At 38.8% G+C, this 16195-nt stretch overlaps 3 protein-coding genes across 3 annotated transcripts in view; all 3 read left to right on the top strand.

The window, feature by feature from the left end:
* Positions 1 to 6802, top strand: part of LOC134839094 (dynein axonemal heavy chain 3-like) — a 71458-nt gene extending 64656 nt beyond the window's left edge. Inside the window, exons 62-66 of the mRNA XM_063854522.1 lie at positions 333 to 461; positions 1104 to 1369; positions 1759 to 1984; positions 2361 to 2553; positions 6499 to 6802. Of these exons, the coding sequence (XP_063710592.1) occupies positions 333 to 461; positions 1104 to 1369; positions 1759 to 1984; positions 2361 to 2553; positions 6499 to 6602 (918 nt within the window). The 3' untranslated portion in view covers positions 6603 to 6802. The remainder of the gene's footprint in view (positions 1 to 332; positions 462 to 1103; positions 1370 to 1758; positions 1985 to 2360; positions 2554 to 6498) is intronic.
* Positions 3109 to 6167, top strand: LOC134839095 (transient-receptor-potential-like protein). Its single transcript, XM_063854523.1, has one exon. It carries the CDS (start codon positions 3448 to 3450, stop codon positions 6034 to 6036), a length of 2589 nt encoding a protein of 862 aa, XP_063710593.1. The 5' UTR covers positions 3109 to 3447; the 3' UTR covers positions 6037 to 6167.
* A 3808-nt stretch (positions 6803 to 10610) lies between the features above and the next one.
* Positions 10611 to 16092, top strand: LOC134839132 (calphotin-like). Its single transcript, XM_063854575.1, has 2 exons — positions 10611 to 10879; positions 11841 to 16092. Exons 1-2 carry the CDS (start codon positions 10823 to 10825, stop codon positions 15684 to 15686), a joined length of 3903 nt encoding a protein of 1300 aa, XP_063710645.1. The 5' UTR covers positions 10611 to 10822; the 3' UTR covers positions 15687 to 16092.
* Positions 16093 to 16195: the final 103 nt, after the last annotated feature.

Here is a 16195-nt window from a genome sequence, read left to right as displayed (position 1 = left end):
GCTGGGCTAATTTTATAAAGAAATTTTTAAATATGAACTTATAAGTTTTCAATAATCTTTGAGAGGAAATTTTTAGAAATGTCATAGACATCGAAAGTGAAATCATTTTTTGACATATTTAGACTTCATATTTTTTCATTTTTGTACTATGATTCGGTAATTCGTGATACAATTTTGACGACGATAAACACCCATGACTCTTGGTGCTCTGCTTTGATGTATTTGAAATCGCTTCAGAAATTAAAACGAACCCTGCATTTTCGTCCCTTCTTCCGAGCAAATAGTTGTTGAAGAAGTTAATATTTTGGGACTCGAACCTTGCTTGGTTTCAGTTGTTCGACGGAGTGTTGCTGACTCTGCCGCGACAAACAGGCGGGAAAGGCAAGTCTCCCCAAGAACAAATCCAGGACTTGGCCAACGACATCCTCACCAAAATGCCTCCCAACTTCGACATGGCTGCGGTTGGTATCTTTTGCATTGGTTGTTCAAAAATCAAATCCTTACCACGAATGTTTAAAATGAAAATGATTATAAAAACTTCCTTCCAAGTCTGAATTTTTGAACACGTTTTTGGAAAACTTTCAATTTGTACTACCAGCTTAGTTCCAATCAACATATTTTGAATTTTTACAGCATTATAGAGTGAGTTATGTCATTCTATTAATCATGTCAATTTACTTCATGTTTTGTACTTTTTTTTCCTTAAGCAGAATTTATTGTTTAGTTGATTTCATTCCTAAAGTTCCAAACTTTTGCACAACTTTCAATTTGTACTCCCAAATGAAGTTTCAATCAACACATTTTCAAAGTTTTTATAGCGTGACAAAGTGAGTTATGTCCCTCCATGATATCGTGTCATTTTATTCACTTTTTCTACATTTTATTCCTTGTAGCAAAACTTATAAGTTAGTCGATTTAGCGCTTCATCAATTCACCCTATTTTTTTATTTTCAGTTTCAAGTAAAAATTTCCAAACCAGTGACAAATAATTTAGCGATGGACGTCAAAAATGGGCTATTTCACAGTATGCGACGTCTTATTTGGACTCTTTCCCAGGATTCCTCTTGAAGTGGGAAAAGAGCTGAAAGTTGATTTTTTTACAGGTGATGAAAGCTTACCCTGTAGACTATCACGAGAGTATGAACACAGTGCTGAGACAGGAACTGATCCGATTCAACAGACTCACCTCCGTAATCAGATCCACCTTGCAGAACCTCCAGAGAGCCATCAAGGGTTTGGTGGTCATGTCAGCTGAGCTGGATGACGTGTTCAACTCAATGCTGATTGGAAAAGTACCCGCCAGTTGGGCATCGAAGAGCTACCCCTCGCTGAAGCCTCTGGGAAGCTACGTTGCTGATTTGCTCACCAGGTATCTTGTCTTTGATGCAACAATTTAACACTGAAGTTTACGTGACAGAAATTGAAAACGACTCATTGAATACGAATTGGTCAGGTAGCAGACTTTAATAACGACACAAAACTTACAAAAATAAAAATCATCATCATCATCGTAAAAAGTTATTTAGAGCCCAATATTTTATTCAAAAGATTTAAACGGTTTTTGCTAAGGAGCTGCTGGAGCTTGAAGTTTTTTCATCATTAACATTCAATAGATGATTTAACATTTTAAAGTCTATCATATCTTTCACTTGTGAAAGTGGCAAATATTAATTGTTCCATTCGTTTCGTCAATTCCTAGAAGCTTTAGATCCATGTGTTTTTAGTAAAAAGCTAGCAACTGTTATTTTTTTTTCGTAGATTGAAGTTCTTCCAGACGTGGATTGAGAAAGCGGCTCCGGACTGTTTCTGGCTTTCTGGCTTCTACTTTACCCAGTCGTTCCTGACGGGAGTCAGTCAGAACTACGCGAGGAAGTACACCATACCCATCGACATCCTCGCCTTCGAGTTCGAGGAGTTCGAGGTCACAGACATGGAGACGGAGGCAGAGGTCAAGCAGAAGGCAGAGGACGGGGCATACGTTAGGGTAAGATTATGAGGAAAAAAATACCGACGTTTTTTTTGATCTCAGATGTACAGCAATTCAGCTGGCATTATCTCATAAAGAGAAAAGAAAAAGAAAATAAAAATGACTATTTTCAATCATCGATGTTGTAGTCGTTTGTCGATCTTTTAAATTATAACTTTTGTTTGCCATATGTTTGTTTAATAAAAATCCGAATGATGCTGTTTTTTCTCAAAACTTTTTTCTGAACCATCATAAGGAGCTACTGTATTGAGATTCTTCCTTGCTGCGAATTCTAAGCTTTCCAAATTAGTTATCGAATTTGTGAAAAGCGTACATGCGTGTTGTCGTCTTTTTAGAATTATCGCCTTAAGGATTGTTTCTTTTTTTTTATCAGGGCCTGTACATAGAGGGTGCTCGGTGGGACAGAAAGGAACACAGTCTGAATGAGTCACTGCCCAAGGTACTATTTGACACCATCCCTGTCATCTGGTTGAAGCCAGTGAAAAAAGACGACATCCAGATGGGCCAGATGTACACCTGTCCAATCTACAAAACATCTGCCAGGAGGGGTGTACTATCAACTACAGGTGAGTCATCTATTTATCAAGACTATTTATCCACAGGGAAAAGGACCAACGTACGAGCTGTTCATCTAATCGCGGAAAACCGCTGTTGTGCCTCTGCTTATGAACTGCATTTTTTTGGTATTTTTCTATGTACGTTCTATAGAGATTGAACATCTATAGTGAACAATGTGCTAGAGATAGAACCAGTTAGATTCTTTTGTAACGGTATAACCATGTTCATAACCAAGACGTCAGTAGCTTATCAGGACTGTCAGCCGAATTACGTAGAATATGCTCCAATACCATGTTCAATGCTTCATACCAATCCAGAGCAAGAGTTACTTCTCTGAGAGAATGTGTTAAGCTGTTTACAAATTTAGTTTTCACTTTTAGTTACAATTTTCGTTTTTTTTTGTCCAAAATTTGTCATAATTTGTTTTGTCCTCAATCTTTAACAGTGTTGAATTGGTTAAATGAAAGGCGAAAAGGATCAAGGGCTGAACTAAGGACCATTTGTGTATATTTGAAAAAAAAAAACAGTTTTGTAAAGCTTAAACTTGAAAATATAATGCGCATAAACATCAAATACTTTAGAAGTCAAACGTAATCTTGGCAGAGCTGAGTGAATAAAAATCATGCATCTGTTTATTACGAAAATATGAGCGTGGTGGCCCCTTTTTTATTATACATTTTAAGCTTTGACTTGCCAATTTTTTATACGACCAAAATCGCTCAAATTAAAAATGAACATTTTAAGCTACTTAAAAACAAATGTAAAACCAACGTACTCGAGTTCTCGCCATTTTAACGCTAGTATTGAACGTGCATGGTAAAAACTTTGAAGCTACTTTTGTTTTATAACCACTATTACTCCAACTTGTTATTATCGGTTACCCGAACTGTAATATAATAAGCATGGAAAACCAGGATGAAACTGCAGAAAGCGAGAAACTCGCCAATCTGAGAGCTGAGTTCTTCAAATCCGTTGAGAGTGGCGATGTTAACCTAGTCACAGATCACCTCAAAACGATTGAAAACGTGGAGACCGTGATAAATGCTGAAGATGACTTCGGGTACACGCCTCTTGCCCTGTCAATCAAATTGCAAAGCGAAGAACTCATGAAACTCATGATGTCGAACGGAGCTGATCCAGGAGACGCCATGTTAATTGCGGTTGATGTCGGCTTCCGAACTGGAATCAAGATACTCTACAATTCCGAAAGAACTTTGGTCAACCTCGCCGTCTTGTCGAAACATTTTCAGTTCGGAACCACGCCTCTGATGGTTGCTTGTCACAATAACAGTTACGAGCTGATCGAGTATTTGTTCAGCCTTGGGGCGTTCCCAATTGACGAAGACTCCTCAAATTTCGGCCAAGATGGTCTTCAAAGGTCGCTGTACCGAATGTCGATCTACAAGGCAATTTGCAGCCCCTCATACATAATGATTACTCATCAAGACCCGTTGCACCAGGCGTTCAAAATGAGAACTGAGACCCACAGGTTGAGTATTGTAGACGAGGAGCTCTCAGAAGAGTACCGAATACTGACCACAAAATGTGAAAAATTTAGCGAAGAGTATCTTTCATGTGTGGCGACGGACAAGGAGTTGGAATGTTTGTTAAGCATGAACAACCCGAACGTCGACGGAGAAGTCACGCCTCCCGGAGGTCCCGTGACTCGGATCCTCTACGCGATAAACACGAATCAAAAGAAGTTTGTTGCTCATAGGTTCTGCCAGCAGGCTATTGACGAATCGTTTACTGGAAGCATCCCTTGGCGAGGTCAGAATTTGTTCGTAAAAATTGGAATCTCAATCATTGGTGTCCTTATTCTTCCATTTTATTGGATCTTCAACATCTTCGCTCCTCCCAATATCTCTTGGCTTCAGTGGTTCGAAGTGCCATTGCTGAAGTTTGCCTCCGCATTTGTGGGTTACTTGATACTAGCCGTTATGACGGCAATAAATTGTATAAACATCACCAGTTGGGTTCCAGAAAACAATGAAGTACCAAGCGACTACAGAAACGGCGCCATATCTGATTTTGGAGCATGGGTGTGTAACGTTTACGTCTTTGCTTGGCTGGTTGGGAGGTTCCTTGAGTTTCTGCTCCAAGCTTTGAAACTTGGGTTCAGTTCGGTTTGGGGAGATACTTGGAGCCGTTACGACCTCCTCACAATGATGCTGTTCTTCGTGAGTACATTAATGTACTGGTCGGGAGCTTCCAACGGAGTTGAATACGCAAGTTTACACGACACAGCAACGCAAAGCTACGAAATCTGTTTCTCTCTCGGAACTTTGTTGGTCCTTAACAGGTCCATTTATTGGGTTGGTGTCACTGAAAGTCTGGGTAAACTGAACATCCTTTTGGGTTTTGCTCTCGGAATAATCGTCCGATTTTTCCTCATCTTCTTTATATTCCAGTTTTCGTTCGCGGTCGCTATTAATTCGCTTATGTGGAAAGAAAATATAATATATGCTCTAGAGTGTATCACTGAAGAACCAGTACAAATTATTGAGCCAAAAGTTTGCGTTTTGGATCGCACTCTTATGAAGAATTATTTTTGCTTCGTCAATGAAACTACAATTCCTGACTCGAGTTGTATTGCGAATAGTTCCTACAGCAGCCACCAATGTCTTAATGTTGCCGACCAGCTTGTAAGATTTGACCTATGTGTTACTTCGGATGAGCTGACAGATGAACCGTGTATGCAGAAATATACCCAACTGCCGCAGCGAAATCTATGTTTTGAGAGCCCAGCAGTAAATTTAACGTTAGGCGAATGCTGTGAAATTGTTGAGGCGTTTGATAATATTACAGATATCGGATGCCTGACTCAAGTTATATACGACTTCAATGAATGTTACTATGACATTTGGGACTCAAACGTAAAGCAATTCACAGATGTCGTGGGATCTCTTTGGGTCACTTTTTGGGCTCTTTCTGGAAGTGTGGATTACCAACTAATAAATAAACTCTACTCGGATAACTACAACGTGCCCATTCTGGTTGGTCTTCTTTTGTGGATCATTTACTGCATCTTAGGCGTCCTCATTTTCCTGAACATTCTGATCGGTCTGATGTTTAAAACGATGGAAACTCTGGAAGGAAACGTTGACATTGATTACAAATGTGACAAAGCGCAGATGCTGATTCCCTTCATTGCCGGAGGAATAAACCCGGTCCCCCCTCCGTTCAACATAGTTCCCAGAGTTGCTTACGTCATACTTATTGTCGACACAATTCGAGCCCGAATTTTGAAGTCGAAAAAGAGCGGAAGCGAAACTACGAATTCAAAAATCACGCTTTCAGATGTGAAGGAAATGCTGGAAAATGTGAAAACTCGCTGGCGTCGAAATATGAATGCAAGCGGAAGTAACGACAATGCGACGGGGGAGCACGTGAAGGAAATCGAGAGTTGGGTCCGCAAGAAGATGGGAGACCTAGATGTCAATGTGGAAAATTGTGAACACTTCCTGGACACTGCTTACAAGCGGCAGTAAAGAAAGACACTTGGTGTCATCTAACATGTACATAAGATTCGTCTAAATGAAACTGAAAAGCGCAAGTTTCCAGTTTGAATCGATTAAATAATAACAATAATAAATAAACCCATGCAGGGGCGTATGCACAGGAATTATACGACGGGGAGTTGAAAAGTTTAACCGATCTCGTTTTTTTCCAGTAAGTCAGCAAAAATTTGAGCTCTGCTGAATTCTTAGAACAACCTATTTTGCTTTATGTAAACTACTCGCGATTTCGTGAAAAGTTTGCTGACTGAATAAAATTTCTCTTGTAAAAATTAGATTTATGGTAAAAACGTAACAATTAATTTCATTTCTTATACACCCTGATTAGACCGAATGAAAGGGAAAGAATTGACGTCCACTTCCCCTTGGCTCATAATAAAAACCCTGCGCAAAAAATTTGGACTGTTTTCTAAGACTCGTTATGATCTGTTTTAGGCCACTCGACTAATTTCGTCATGTACATGCAACTTCCTTCTAAACAGCCGGAGTTTCACTGGGTCAATAGAGGAGTCGCCCTCTTGTGTCAACTGGACGATTAAGAAATATGACATGCTCACAAACTTACTCGCACTTACGAAAATTTTAAATTTAAAATATCGACTTATTTCGGAAACTAAAATGATAACTTCGTTCCAATATTTGGAGCGCTATATTTTTGAATATAAAATGTATATATTGTACATAGTTTGTTCTGTTATATAGAATTTCTTTCAAGCTTAAAAAATCTGCTGATTTACAATTATTTTTGAAGAGTCAACACAAATCTTTAAATCCTGCGAAATGCTTTATTGTCCAAAAAGTAGGAGAAGACTGCTCGTAGCTGGGCGACAAAGCCCTGAATGTCCCGGCTGCCAATTAAAAAACTGTTTATGTCAAAAATTGATAAAAAATTATCTGAAAAAAAATCAAAAATTTTGTTTTTTTTTTCTCAATTTTTTCTTGATTTTACCCCCCCCCATCACGCTATGTATGGTGAAAAGTGATATATTTTGAGTCTAGTAACGTTTTCAATAAGAGCAAATTGCTTGCCTCAATTCAAATTGGCACAATTTAGTTCGCCGCTTACGCTCAAATAGCACGAAACAGCGTTAATTATAGCAAATCTTATCCCACGAAAAAAGATCAGGTAAAAAAAATTTTTTTTTTAAAAATTTGAACTCAGGACATCGGTACTTTTCAGATGAATAAAATAATGAAAGTCACGTCAAAAATGGCTACTTACAAATGAAAATTGACCAAAGTTGATCATATCCCCCTTTCAGTGATTGGAGAAAAATCATGAAAAAATTATCACAGCCTTTTTCTATCAAAAACGTGTCATTGAAAAAAAACTATGGCGTAGGGTTTTTTCGTTTCTCCTGATTTTTCTACCTCAAGGAAAGATCGCAGAACGGTCAGTTAAGGAGTGGCTCAGATGATCACGATGATCATGATTTGGAATCCCAATCATGACCATTTTTTGGAATCTCAATCATGACCATTTTTTAGAATATCAATCAGTACCGTTTTTGGAATCCCAATCATGGCCATTTTTTGGAACCCCAATAATGACCAACAGGGTTTTATCATGTAATCACCAACAGGTATAATGACCAACAGTATTAAAACCCTGTTGGTCATTTTTGGGATTCCAAAAAATGGTCATGATTGGGATTCCCAATAAATGTCAAGATTGAGATTCCAAAAATGGTCATCATTGGGATTCGAAAAAATGTTCATAATTCGGATTCGATATCATGATCATCTGAATCTCGCCACTCCTTAACTGACCGCTCTGCGAGCTTTCATTGAAGTAGAAAAATCAGGAGAAACGAAAACAGCCTACGCCATAATTTTTTTCATTAACATATTTTTGGTTGTGTTTGTCCATCACTAGGATTTCGGAAACACCGTTTTCAGTGTTGAGAAAAATAAGTATGGATTTTTTCATTTCTTTTCAGACTACATGACAGGAAAATTACGAATCACAATATGGAAATGTTTAGAGAATGTTTGATTGCAAATTTTGCTTTTTCACTTTTCAGCATTTGATTTTTGTTCCATTTTGTGAAATCGAGTTATCACTGCCATTTTTTCAAATCTTGCGTTTTAATTAAAATAAGTGTGAAAACTAGAAACTAGATCATTTTTCAAAAAATTAAAATTGAAACTGAAAAAAATGTCTTAGATAACGAAAAGCGATAATCCTACGCATTTTGTTGAATATCTATTTCATTGCTTATGAAAGTTTGTTGTTAGAAAGTATTATCGGAACAAGGTACTTAGAAAAGAAACTTTTTAGTGATCTTATTTAAAATAAAATCATTTTTTAACTGAATTAGCAAGCAAAATACAAACACAAATTTGTTTTAGTGGAAAATGTATGAAAAAGCAACTAGCGTAAGTTTAGTAGACAAGAACAAATCAAAGTAGAGCTAAAATTTTATTGAGGTTTCGGTGCGAAAGTTGGAAATGACGAGTTTGGTGTTCAAAAGTTCGAAAAAGTGAGAAATATATATGCTCGGGGTGGTTTTTTAAGACCTATTTCCAAAAGAATTTGTGCTCACTCGGAAGAGGGACTTCTGGATCTACGAGAGGGCCTCACCGTGTGCGCACACCGCTCTATGAACCTGGCACGAGGCTATCCAAATTGCTCGTTTTATTCTTTGATGCTGGAATAAAAAGCGCATTGCTTACGCGTGCAATCTATTGCGGGCTATTAAATCGTTCCGAACTGAATTGAGGCAAGCGCATTGGTCTGATTTTTCCCCATAAACAAGTCAAGTTTAGGCACTTACCCAAATATTCATAGGTAGTCAGTTTTTAATTATCAAAAACTATTCGAGAGCAGTTAAAGGCAGTGGGAACATTATGGGCTCTGTCCTGATACGAGCAGTTTTGTTTGATTTTACATGGAATTCGGAAAACTTTTTTTTACTAATTAGGAATCAATATAACCCCAATAAATTTTGACTTTTGAAGATAGTGAGGAATATTTAGGTTTCGGATAAATTTTTGTTCATTCAATATTCGACTTTTAACAATGTTTTTTTTGACATTTTATTTGTCAGTTAAAAATTTCATTGTATGGAGCTCAAATGTAAAATAAGTTTACCTCCAGTTACTTTTTGTAAATTTGTGGGGATTTGAAAATTATCATTTAATTTGGCCAATTTGGTATAATTAACGCGCGATTTATTGGGTTATTATAGCACGAGTGAGCGGCGGATTAAATCGTTACTAATTGATTTTAGGCAAATAACTTGGTATCAATATAAGGATTAGCTAAGCCATCTCTTCGTGTTTTACTTAGCGAGTGGGGAGATAAAATGAAAAAAAAAAATGTAGTCACAGCATTCTGGCTTGAAAATGTAGTCACAGCATCTTGTTTCTGTTTCGATTTAAACTTAACAAAAAAATAATATTTGAAAAAAAAATGAGAAAAAATTTAAATCCTGAAGTTCTATAACCTTTTGAAGTTTTGGAGATTGCATTTTTAGTGCGTAATTGTTCCGAATTTTGTAGAAAACGAAAAGTCATGCTTCGTGTGTTTTTAGTCATTTTTTTTGCAATCGAAATAATAGTTTTCAACAAAAATTTTTATGCCCCATTGAAGATTTAGACTCAAAGTCAAAAAGAAATCCGAAATTCGAAAAGATGCTATAGACCAATTTATGCGCGCTTTGTAAATTTTATACTTAATCCTGAAAACGTAATTTTTTAATTTTTAATAGAAACCTGGCTCATGACTTAATAGCATTCAAAATATTTTCAAGTGGTTGGAAAAGGATCTATTGAGCTATCTTATCTCCGCACCCACCCCCCCCCACGTTAGAATTAGAAAAGATACGATAAGGGGAGATTATCAAGTAGATCCTAGAAACCTTTAGGCAGTCTGCACTGTCGTCGATAGATCCTCTGCGATAAGCACAAACCATATTATTTTCTAGTGTAATATTTCGAGATACTACAATGATTCTTTTTTTTCAGAAACAATTTTTGCTGAATCGGGGTATGCATATGAGATTACCTCTAAGTTCCGCTGAAGATTGTTCTTGCCGACTTTCGAAGACGAGTCAACAGAAAAAACTAACGAGCAACTAGCAGTCAGGTTTACAGTTGTTGCAAGGATATTAATTTAAGTTAGTGAATGCGAAAATTAGAATTACAAATTAGTCCACTGCTTAGAATCATCTTGACCAAATAACTACAGGTGCTTTATCTGTTAAAAAGAATTCCAAAAATATCGGCAAAAAAAATTATCAATTATCGATCAACCTGACCAATTATTTGAAAAAAAAAATACAGAGTTAGTCTGAATAAAGAGCAGATTTTTGCGTTGACATTTGAAAATGTTGGCTTAGGAAAATCGAAAATATTGAAATGTAATTGTCCAAATATTCAACAAAAAATGCTCGACTGAGTTTTTATCCGTGCGTGATCAAAAAAGAACGGGATAAAAAGTCGTTCTTAGTTTCAAGCACCATTTTGTACCAAAATTCTTAAATTCCTCTAAAAAACTTTAAAAATCATCAACATCTGGATATTTTTGTCACATGTGTGATTTCCCTGCTTCACTGATCCCATAAAATGCCAGTTTTTTAACAAACAACAAAGCAAAATTCTTAATTGGAACACAAGTTTTTCATTCCACTAATTTATATCGTTATCGGGATTTTTTTCCGCAGAACAAACATCAGATAGCGTGGTCAAATTTGTTGTCAGGATATCTTTCCGCTCGTTTTTCGAGTTAATTTTATTTTAATTTTTCTTCGAAACGATGAAACAGACCCTTATTTTCCTTATTATCACGGCACTTCTAAGTGCTCTTAATCAGGTAAATATATTGATGATTTAAAGGAGAACTTTCAAGGAGAAATTGTAATTCAAATAGTCAGAAAGCGAACAGAAAGTTCAAAAACAAAATTTTTAAATTCGTTGTCTGAAAAAAAGCATTATTTTTAGGTTTTCAAAAAGGATATAGTTTTCCTCAATTTGAAACTTGAAACAAAGCGTAAAATGAGTTTTATTGGGAGCCGAAAAAAATTATCTTACTGTTTTGTTTTCAAATAAGATTGAATATGATTAACATACTTTTACAAAATATTGAACAAGTAACAAACACCCTTCTGCTTAAAATAAATACGTTAATTCAACGTAATTGACGTCGATTCACGTCGCTTCATGATTCAATTTTTGAATAATATACCTACTAACGACGTCTGACCCTCATTTTTGGGACCTGATGTTCAGTGAACAGAAACATACCCGCACAGTAGCGGATTGGTTGGGGAGGGGGGGGGGAGTTGGACTCCTTACACCTTTAAAGCAATCGATCCTCTGGCCGCCCAAAGGGTCCCCCCTTTTGGACGTTTTTTTTACAACGACATCCAACTTTGGTCGTTGACCAATTCTAAAAGTTTTCTCAAAAAACGCCTTCGGTATCGATATTCACTATATTTTATGGGGGACCACGCGATGGAAAAACACAACATTTTGGTCAAAACTTTCACTTTTCAAATGTTTTTGCAACCTGTTTTGCTGTCATGCTGCACAGAAACTTTTGGAACATTGGAGTCTAGAGGGGGTTTGATTATTAAATTTGGTCACTTTCAGTTAAAAAGCTCGATAAAATTGTGTTTGGGATTTTCCTGACAAAAAAATCCTAGGTTAGTGCTTGTGTCCGAATCGTGTAAGTCCCTTTAAATTCTGATGATTGATACAATTATCACAAAGCTTTGTTTACATTGCATCTTCAGTTGTTATATTCTGGTTTTACCTGATATATAATTTTACAGGCGTCCCCTATCAATTTTGGATCAGGCATTGACCGCGATGAAGTAATCCCGAGTGGGGATGGATTTGAACCCGACGAAGACGTTGGTCTATTTGAGGACGAGGTTGAGGAAAACGTGACCTTGAGTGGCGATGTCAAAAAGATCATGAATGAGCAAGATGACGTCATGATGAGCGGAGATCTGGAAGATGACGTCATATTCAGCGGAGACTTAGATGATGACATCATGATTAGTGGGGATCCGATAGAAGAGGCCATGCTCAGCGGAGACATGGAAAACGACTTCATGATCAATCTAGACCTCGAGGATGATGACATGATGATTGGCGAACTAGACGATGACACCATGAGTGGAATGTTTGAAGATGACGCAGTTTTTAGCGGAGATATTGAGGAAGATCTTTTGCTTAGTGGTATAGAAGATGAAGACATTTTTATCAGCGGTGAAATCCCTGAAAGCTCTGGTGACCTTTACAAAGACGATGATGCAATCCTCGGTTTTGGTGAGGAGGGGGAAGACGACGTGTTAGAACCTCTTGTCGAGATATCAAATGGTCCAGATGTTGCTCCAATAATCCAGGATGTCATTACAACGGAAGCCGTTCCTCCGCCTTACTTACAAGATATCGTAGTACCAGGTGAAACTCCAGTTGTTCAAAACGACTCTCCAGAAGTTCCACTTATGGTTCAAGGCAACAATGATGCAACACCTCTGATTCAGGATGAATTGCAGGATTCAGACCCTGTGGTTCTGGATAACATACAGGAAGCTCCTGTTATTCAAAACGACATTCCAGATCCAATGCTTATGATTCAGGAAGACATGACGCCAGAGGCAGTGCCTATGGCTCAGGATAACCTGATGCCAGATCCATCTCCTATGATTCAAAACGACATGCTGGATACAATGCCTATGGTTCAAGAAAACATGATACCAGATGCAGTGCCTATGATTCAAAATGACATGCCGGATGCGATGCCTGTGAGCCAAGAGAACACTCCAGAAGTAGCGCCTGCAATGCAGTATAGTACCCCCGACGAGAATCCGCTAAGCCAAGACAACAACCCAGTTGAATCTATTATAGACCCAATAGAATCACTAAGTGAAGAACTGCCGAACAATCTTAATAGTGAACTCCCTGAAACTGGTTACGCTGGAACAACCACGATTCTAACAACTTCAGAAAAAGTATTCATCAATCCAACGACAAAATTTTCGGAACCTTCAGTGCTTTATGAACCTGATTCCACAGCTGATTCCATAGTTTTGCCAGAAGACTCGGCAACAGAGCCAGCTGGTTTTATGTCTGAAGCAGCAGATATAATGAACAGTGCCGAAGAAGTCATTGACGATGCCATAAAAATCCTGCAATATCCCGCAACGCCGACAACTGAAAAATCATGGATGAGTTCTATAATGACAACACAAAATCTTTCCATGAGAACTGACGAGGAAGCCATGCCAGGTGAACTAGCAGGCATTGCTCCTTCAATGATAACTGACATTCCTCTGATGACAACAGAAAAACCGGCCACAACAACTGCTATGGAATCTAGGCTAAGTGAAGTGTCAGCCATGGCACCTTCAACCATGATGATTGTCATGCCTCCCATGACAAGCAAAGAACCAGCTACAGCTACTGACTTGAAATCCTTGCCCGGAGAAGTGCAAACCACGGCTCCTTCTATCATTATGGCTGACATGTCTCTGATGACAACTGAAGAACAAGGCATGGCAACTGACTGGAAATCTTTAACTGGCGAAGCACCAGCAATGGCTCCTTCTGCAATGATGGCTGAACTGCTTTCTTTGACAACCGAAGAGCCAGCTATGGTAACTGTTATGAAATCTATGTCTGGCGAAGCACCAGCCACGTCTCCTTCTATGAAGATGCCTGATATGGCTCCGATGACAACTGAAGAACCAGACATGGCGACGGACATGAATTTCATGCCTGGCGAAGCTTCAGCCATGGCACCTTCTATGATGATCGCTGACATTCCTCCGATGACAACTGAAGAACCAGCCATGACAACTGAAATAAGTTCTATGTCTGGCGAAGCACAAGCCATGTCTCATTCTATGTTAATGGCTGACCCGCGTCCGATGACAACTGTAGACCCAGTCATGGCATCTGACATGAAATCCTTGTCTGGCGAAGTACCAGCCATGTCTCCTCCTATAAAAATGGCTGGCCCGAGTCCGATGACAACTCAAGGCCCAATCATGGCCACTGACATGAAATCCTTGTCTGGCGAAGTACCAGCCATGACTCCATCTATGGAGATGGCTGATATTGCTCCGATGACACCTGAAAAACCAGACATGGCGACGGACATGAATTTCATGCCTGGCGAAGCTTCAGCCATGGCACCTTCTATGATAATGGCTGACATTCCTCCGATGACAACTGAAGAACCAGCCATGGCAAGTGACATAAGTTCTATGTCTGGCGAAGCACCAGCCATGGTACCTTCTATGATGATCGCTGACATTCCTCCGATGACAACTGAAGAACCAGCCATCGCAACTGACATGAATTTCATGCCTGGCGAAGCACCAGCCATGGCACCTTCTATGATAATGGCTGACATTCCTCCGATGACAACTGAAGAACCAGCCATGGCAAGTGACATAAGTTCTATGTCTGGCGAAGCACCAGCCATGGTACCTTCTATGATAATGGCAGATATTCCTCCGATAACAACTGAAGAACCAGCCATGGCAACTGACATGAATTTCATGTCTGGCGAAGCACCAGCCATGGCACCTGCTATGATAATGGCTGACATTCCTCCGATGACGACTGAAGAACCAGCCATGACAACTGAAATAAGTTCTATGTCTGGCGAAGCACCAGCCATGGCACCTTCTATGATAATGGCTGACATTCCTCCGATGACAACTGAAGAACCAGTCATGGCAAGTGACATAAGTTCCATGTCTGGCGAAGCACCAGCCATGGCACCTTCTATGATAAAGGCTGACATTCCTCCGATGACAACTGAAGAACCAGCCATCGCAACTGACATGAATTTCATGTCTGGCGAAGCACCAGCCATGGCACCTGCTATGATAATGGCTGACATTCCTCCGATGACGACTGAAGAACCAGCCATGACAACTGAAATAAGCTCTATGTCTGGCGAAGCACCAGCCATAGTACCTTCTATGATAATGGCAGATATTCCTCCGATAACAACTGAAGAACCAGCCATGGCAACTGACATGAATTTCATGTCTGGCGAAGCACCAGCCATGGCACCTTCTATGATAATGGCTGACATTCCTCCGATGACGACTGAAGAACCAGCCATGACAACTGAAATAAGTTCTATGTCTGGCGAAGCACCAGCCATGGCACCTTCTATGATAATGGCTGACTTTCCTCCGATGACAACTGAAGAACCGACCATGGCAACAGACATGAATTTAATGCCTGGTGAAATACCACCCATGGCACCTTCTATGATAATGGCTGACTTTCCTCCGATGACAACTAAAGAGCCAGCCATGGCAACTGAAATAAATTCCATGTCTGGCAAAGAACCACCAGCCATGGCACCTTCTATGATAATGGCTGACTCTCCTCCGATGACAACTGAAGAACCAGCCATCGCAACTGAAATAAATTCCATGTCTGGCAAAGAACCACCAGCCATGTCTCCTTCTATGATAATGGCTGACTTGGTTCCAACCGGTATTCTAGACCTGGGAAAGTCAACCGAGTATAGACATAGTACTCTTGAGGAATCATCTCAGACTATGGACGAAATAATCAAAGCAGAGCCCGTTAAATTAGTTCATGTAGACGCTACTATCAATATCCTGCCATCACGAAAATAGACAGTTAACGCAAAGCTCTCAAAGTTTATATCGATTTTTTGTTAGTCTGTGGTCTGGCTCGTTTCCAGGTATCGCTTGTGATTTCTTCTAAAATGCAATATATCAGTTTAAAATGACTTTTTTTAATTATAAACTGCATTAAAATTGTCAGCGTGAACAGATAAACAAATTTCTACAACAATTTTCGAACAGTTTTGACTTATATTAAAGCCGGGTAGGAAACTGGAAAAGAGCCTGCGATCTTTATCTTTGCTCAATCGATTCAACAACTATCATAACGGCAATTTCATAAGGGAATGAATGATTTATGTGATATAAATGTAAAATTATATCGAAAATAATAACAGTGATTAACGAATTTAAAGTGGTGATGTTGCAATAGATGATAATTTATTCTTTAAAACTCCTTATTTGCCGAACTGAATTGCGATTAAGAATTAAATGAACGCAGGCTGAGGTTTTTGACACATAATTTGACAAAAACGGTCAAATTATGTCCGAATTTCGTC

This window comes from Symsagittifera roscoffensis, chromosome 2 (assembly GCF_963678635.1).
Source record: "Symsagittifera roscoffensis chromosome 2, txSymRosc1.1, whole genome shotgun sequence".
NCBI lineage: Eukaryota > Metazoa > Xenacoelomorpha > Acoela > Convolutidae > Symsagittifera > Symsagittifera roscoffensis.
This window is presented reverse-complemented; position numbering and strand designations above follow the sequence as displayed.

Coding starts and splice junctions, on each gene's coding strand:
- LOC134839095 (XM_063854523.1), top strand. CDS start 3,448: ATGGAAAACCAGGATGAAACTGCAGAAAGCGAGAAACTCGCCAATCTG.
- LOC134839132 (XM_063854575.1), top strand. CDS start 10,823: ATGAAACAGACCCTTATTTTCCTTATTATCACGGCACTTCTAAGTGCT. Junction 10,880..11,840: donor TTCTAAGTGCTCTTAATCAG/GTAAATATATTG, acceptor ATAATTTTACAG/GCGTCCCCTATCAATTTTGG.